Source organism: Centroberyx gerrardi, chromosome 6, assembly GCF_048128805.1.
Source record: "Centroberyx gerrardi isolate f3 chromosome 6, fCenGer3.hap1.cur.20231027, whole genome shotgun sequence".
NCBI classification, from domain to species: domain Eukaryota; kingdom Metazoa; phylum Chordata; class Actinopteri; order Beryciformes; family Berycidae; genus Centroberyx; species Centroberyx gerrardi.
Window position 1 is genome coordinate 14,172,577 of NC_136002.1, and position 6,000 is coordinate 14,178,576.

General features: G+C 43.8%; 1 protein-coding gene across 1 annotated transcript in view; it reads right to left on the reverse strand.

Annotated features, from left to right (window-relative positions):
- sphkap (SPHK1 interactor, AKAP domain containing) overlaps positions 1–5,749 on the reverse strand; it is a 31,424-nt gene extending 25,675 nt beyond the window's left edge. The window contains exons 1-3 of the mRNA XM_071916386.2: positions 5,715–5,749; positions 2,890–2,992; positions 891–1,001 (exon numbers count right to left, since the gene is read on the reverse strand). Of these exons, the coding sequence (XP_071772487.2) occupies positions 891–1,001; positions 2,890–2,992; positions 5,715–5,749 (249 nt within the window). The remainder of the gene's footprint in view (positions 1–890; positions 1,002–2,889; positions 2,993–5,714) is intronic.
- Between the last annotated feature and the right edge of the window lie 251 nt (positions 5,750–6,000).

Here is a 6,000-nt window from a genome sequence, read left to right on the forward strand (position 1 = left end):
TTGCAAAGTAAAGGCCTTGAGACAAATGAATACAGTGATTTTGGCAATATCTCCCCTCCATCAAGAACTACATCAAGGGGCTCCCATAAGTCAGGCACTTAACCACAAACTGCTCCATTAGAGCTGCATAGTGGCCAACAGTGAATGAATCAAAATCTCAAAACAAGTGAAAAAATCTGCCATTTCATTTGTTTCCAGTGCAAATCAACTCGTTTCAAGAATAACCTTGAATCTGGAAACATTATCTCACTACAATATTATCACTTGTATAAAAAGAAATTCTCTTAACACGAAGAACTGCATTGAAATAGAGTGAAATTATCACTCCATTGTCCTATTTTTTCTGCCTTTTTAAGGAAAAGGTTGAGGAAAACAGTGTCTTTAAGCTGCACTACTTAATATTTTAGGTAAAAATACACCCATCTTATCAGCCTAAATCACACAGTGGGGCTGCAGCAGAGAAGAGTGTCTGATCCCCTGTGTAGATCTGCCTTATTTGCCCCAATTAAATTCTGCTGTCAGGAATGGTGAGAAATCGTCCCCACGCATACGAAGTGATAAATCAAAACTTAAGAGCAAAATACAAAACTGTCTCCTAAACAGCAGCGAGTGATCGCTCCATCCAGAGGAAGCTGGACTCGACCTGCTGAGAAAACATTTTCTCCCCGGCTCCACCCCCACCACCCACTAACAGGAAGAAATTGAGGGCCAAAGAGTGTGCAGTTTACTGACATAATAATATATGATTTCTGGGTTCTGAAGCCTCAAAATTCAAGCAGTTACCTCTCGCTGCCATTTGGGGCCGCAAAGACGCTCTACTAGAGACACATTGGCCCATCCTCATTGCCAAAAGGATGCCCATGTTTCACCGTCCTCAGTATGCTACTCACTGTGGTGCAGCTGCCCTCTGTGTCGTCGTCCAGCAGGCCCAGTCTGCACAGCGCTTTCTCATTCCTCAGCCAGTACTCCGAAGAGTCCAGCACACTGTTACTGCACAGCACCTGCAACACACAGAGGAAACACACTGAGGTACAGCAGCACTGAAGGCATATACCTTACATGTATACACACACAGACACACATGGAACATATGACCCATAAAACCCCCTCCCAACCCCGCCCCCGCGACACACACACACATTCCGAGTCACCCTTTCACTTTCATCTGCCAATCTCTATGTTTTCCCCTCTTGTTGATGGGATCAATTGACCTTTCCTTTGGCCCTTTATTTCCAGGTTAAGTGTCCACAGGAAAGAATCAATACTCCGTCAGCTAACCAGACACTCCACACTAGATGCAGTTATTGCCTTCTCCCAGAGGGGGGATCTTAATGAAGCCTTTAGGGTGAAAAGTCAGGCCATAGATTTGCCTTTATTAATGACAGACACGTGTCTTTGTCCCACTGGCACACTGATATATTGAGTGTCATAGATTATTGACTTGCCTGCATATTGCAAAAGGCTTTTGAAGTTTTAATGACCACTTAGTTATGATCCCAATTTCTGTACAACGATGCAATGAAACAAGTTTCCTGTGATGCTTATTACAGTACCAGAGCTTGCCCATCTAACGAAGAGGGATTTCTTAAAATAATAATGATAATTTCTGCAATATTAAAAACTCTGAAACATAGGGCAAAAAACTACTTTTGTACTAATATATGGCAACTGAAATATTTTAGATCACATGCTGTTAACAAAGCTCTTCTTTTGACAAATCATGCTTAAAGCCCATTCACATCTAGAACTACAAAGATAACTATAAAAAGATTTAAGTCGTTATAAGTAAATAGAACGTCTGTGTTCCCACTACAACGATAACTATATAAAAGTCCAAAACGATAACTATAATTCTAGTTTTGGTTTGATCTCAGAGCGATTTTTTGGATGCAGAGAAAACAATAAAAAAATTTCAACCAGCTAAGAAAGAAGGCGGGAGAATTCGGTACCTTACTGCAGTGACGGTTTCATTTGCAGAGGAACTTATCCCAGATATCATTGTATCATAACAATGTATCATTATAGTTTATAGTTATCTTTATAGTTATCATTGTAGATGTGAATGGCCATAAGAGTTTTAAAAAATCATTATAAAATATAGTAGATATTGCAAGTAATCCATGTCAATGTGTATTTATAGTGCTAATCCATGCCCCCTTATGGAAGCCCCCTCTGGGACGGCCATCTGTGCGGGCCCTCGGCCAGGTGAAGGTGACGTCGACTCAGCTGATCTCACTAAGGGCGATTATATCAAAGCCTGGCACAGGTCAGCGGAACCTGAGGCCCAATTATAAGAAAGACATCACCTCGTGTCCCTCCGCACTCTACAGGAGACTTGAGTGGAAGTCAGTTAAGATCATGGGCGGCAGGCTAATTAGGAACACGCACACCAGCGAGTGCACTTGCACACTCGCATACACACAGAGACATAGCCAGCCGGCGCGTACAATAACACAGTAACACACACACATACATGCACCTTGAAAGGAAATTCAATCTAGCCTTCACCTCAGCCCACTGATCTGTACTATTTCCCCTCCTGTCTCTCTGGCAGTGGGAGATGATAAATCAACTGGCCTGACCCGAGGGCCTGGCCGTCCCTCTTATTACACAACCCCTGGGTGTCAGCGGCACCCTGGAGGAGGAAATGAAAACCTCCAGCGCTGCTGGAAACACACAGACAGATAGACGGGCAGGTAGAGAGACGGGGAGACAGATATGACAGGCAGGTGCACAGGCAGACAGACAAAGAGAAGACCTGGCTGACAGACAGACAGACGAGCAGACAGACAGACAAAACAGACGAGCGGCAGACAGACAGAGGGACAGACAGGTAGACGCACACACACACTTCCCTCACCCTCACACTCCCCAGCAGGGTGTGTTTACCTTCTTGCAGGCGGTGATGGAGGAGGCCATGGTGCTCTCTGTGCTGCCTCCCTCCACCTCGGTGGACTCGGAGCCGTCAAACATGGCAGACGACTGGAAGTTACTGCAAGGCAAAAAGGCACGGAGTTGGCTTTGTCAGAACAGGTCCTTGTCAAGCGCCCTGCTCTTACACCAGACTCTTTAAAAAGTCTGGAATCGGCGAGGAGGGGTCAGCGCTGCTCCGGCTGGAGCAGCCCACTGTGTGTCGTGGCTGTTCATACTGTGTGGCTACGTCACTCACCCGATGTGTGAACTAGACAGCTTTTGTAGGCTAATTGCCAGGAAGCCAGTACATGACTGTTTCGTTTTAACAATGGAGATGCTAGGGAGGTTTTCCCTCACATTTCCCTTAGAATGTAAAATTAAAAAGGAGACTGAATTAAATATTCAGTGTCAGGGAAGCTTCCGAGGTCCCAGCTTGTGCCTCAGAAAGCCCATTAGTTTGTGGCCAACCTGGGTGAACACCATATACTGCTGCCAATGCAATGAGTTGTAAGTCTAGGTCTTCTTCGGATATCAAGTCTTTCTTTAATCATATTATCCTGTATAAGTAACTGGACTCTAGCACCTGCTAAAAGGTTTCTATGGGGATGTCTGTATGTCTTCTCTTGCATGAACTGCATAAACAGCTTCATGGCAGGCTCTCTCTGGCATGGAGCCAAACCCAACTGCTGCACCCATTAGTGAATTACTGCCTTTTAAATTAGACTATCAGTGTCTTCCAGAAACCCCACAGCCTATCTTCAATTTAGCCAGTTGTGTATTATTACATTAATTGACACTGCACACAGTTTACAAATGACAAAGCATTGTAAAGGGTCAAAAAGATGCATGGTCATCAATAGGAGAATCAAATTCCTGAGATTTGACTTAATGGATTTTCAGTATTTTAGAAAGACACTGATGTTTTGAGGGGAAAAAAACACACACAATTTTGATATTCAGTTGGACAAAAAGAGATAAACGCTCAAACAAAATGGCACAAATCGTGGTGATGAGAATGTCTGTCAGACTACGGTGAACCTGAAACAACACAGAACACTCAAATATCCCAGGAAGGCTTCATTATCATCTGTGCATGCTTTCACTGAGATAAGCCACATCAACGCTTATCTGGAATGGCATTAATGAGGATCAATTTGGAAAATAAAGAGGCTGGGGATGCATATTTAAATAGAAGCAGCTGTTTTTTTTTTCTGTAATCCACATATTTCAAAGCAAATTAAAGGCATTCCATTTTGAAAGCCCTGAAGGGATCAAATAACTGTATTTATTTGCAGTTAATGAACGTGTTTGAAGCAAATAATTGTCTCAAAGAGAAAGTGAGTTTGCTGTGGTTGGTCAGATGCACTGTCAGTCCCTAAAGCTGCAAAACAAGTCAAATGATGATGTAGACAACTGGGTATGATGTGCTTTAAATATCTCTCCAAGGCACATCCATCCCCCCAACCCACACACACACACACACACACACACACACACACACACACACACACAGTGATAAACAGTCTTGAGAGGCAATGCTTCTGCTACAGCATGCAGAAAATTGGAAAAGCACCGAAAAACACAGTAAAAACAACGGCGACACCGGCTTGTCTGCGGTGTTTGTGTCTCCGATGAGAAACGCATGCAAATGTGGGGTGATTTTCCCTGAAAATTGGATAAGACTAGCACGATGGCTTTGGTCACGCACGACCTCGTTTCTAATCTTTGCGCGTAACGACCTTTCCATCACGAGACAGTGCTGATTGACAGGTTGGTGCGCTCTCGTGCCCCCGGGGCCCCAGGTATCCACCAGGCACCAACCTGCTGCGAGGATACAATTAACCCCTGAAATGTCTGGCTTACAAAGACCTGGACCAAGTCTGTATTCCATTGTAAATGCTCATATGGTCGGGCATTTTGCCAAGCGGAATGTTCAAAGGCCAACAGTTTGTTGGTTTATACAGATAGGCAAGTTTAGGTAATATATCACCGCCTCAGTAGCCCACACTTCATCATGAAGCTGTGGAAAGGGTCATTTAGGCCAAAACATTCAACATGACGAGTTCAAATAGTCTTGAAGATGTTCAGGCGGGTTCGTAGAGGTAACTTTTATTTACCATTATCACTAGATCCAACCCAGATGAAATAAACAGGCAACAGACTGAGGCATTTGTATGGATATATTGTGTGGATATTAAGATATAGGCTAAGATATTGTGGGAAATTTAACGCTTCGATTTGCAACGCTACAGTTGTCCACTTTTCTTCAGTGCCACATATTTCATATCACCATCGGTCAGGCAATGCAAGCTGAGACATTTTGTTTATTGCACACTGTGACAGTCTACTATGAAAACGGCTTTACTGCAACACGCTGCATGGATTTTTTTTAACAGTAATGCGCTCTGTCAGAGCACAAATTTACACTCTTTGCACATACACTTTGTTTGCGCTTTCATTAAATGCAATATAAAAGTCTGTGCACTAGCATTATACACTCACTTCATCCCTGCCTTAAATAAAACACTATAGTAATCTAATACATTTTAGAAGGATACTATATAGGCTACATATCTAACAGCAAAACCATATGTCCCTATAGCCTATATTGTGGGAATATTATAGTGATACTATAGGTGATTAAAAAGTACCATAATGTCACTAAACACTCACTACTGAGTACTGCAGACACACTATATTTACCTATAAGAAAACTAGTGATTCTTCCTTTGGGTAGGCGCTGTATGCTCATCGACATTTTTTAAACGGTCCTTATTGCGGGATAATAAGCAGTCGCTTACCTCGGCGTTTTCAGAAGGCACTTTGCGCCAGCCATCCTGTCAGAATAACCAAAAAGTCCTCAGCCGGTGTGATTATTTCCTCGGTGGGAGGTGGGGGGGGGAGAGGGACAGTAGGTACAGTAGAGCGCCTCGACGCGTAATTGTCCCCGGGACACTCTCCGGTCCAGATGCGCATCCCCGACCGAGGACTGAAGGAATCCCAGCGCTGACTGCTTCACCGCGACTCGATGAGGACTGTGATGAAGTGAGCGCAGCAGTCTCAGCAGCAGCAGCAAATGACTGCTAT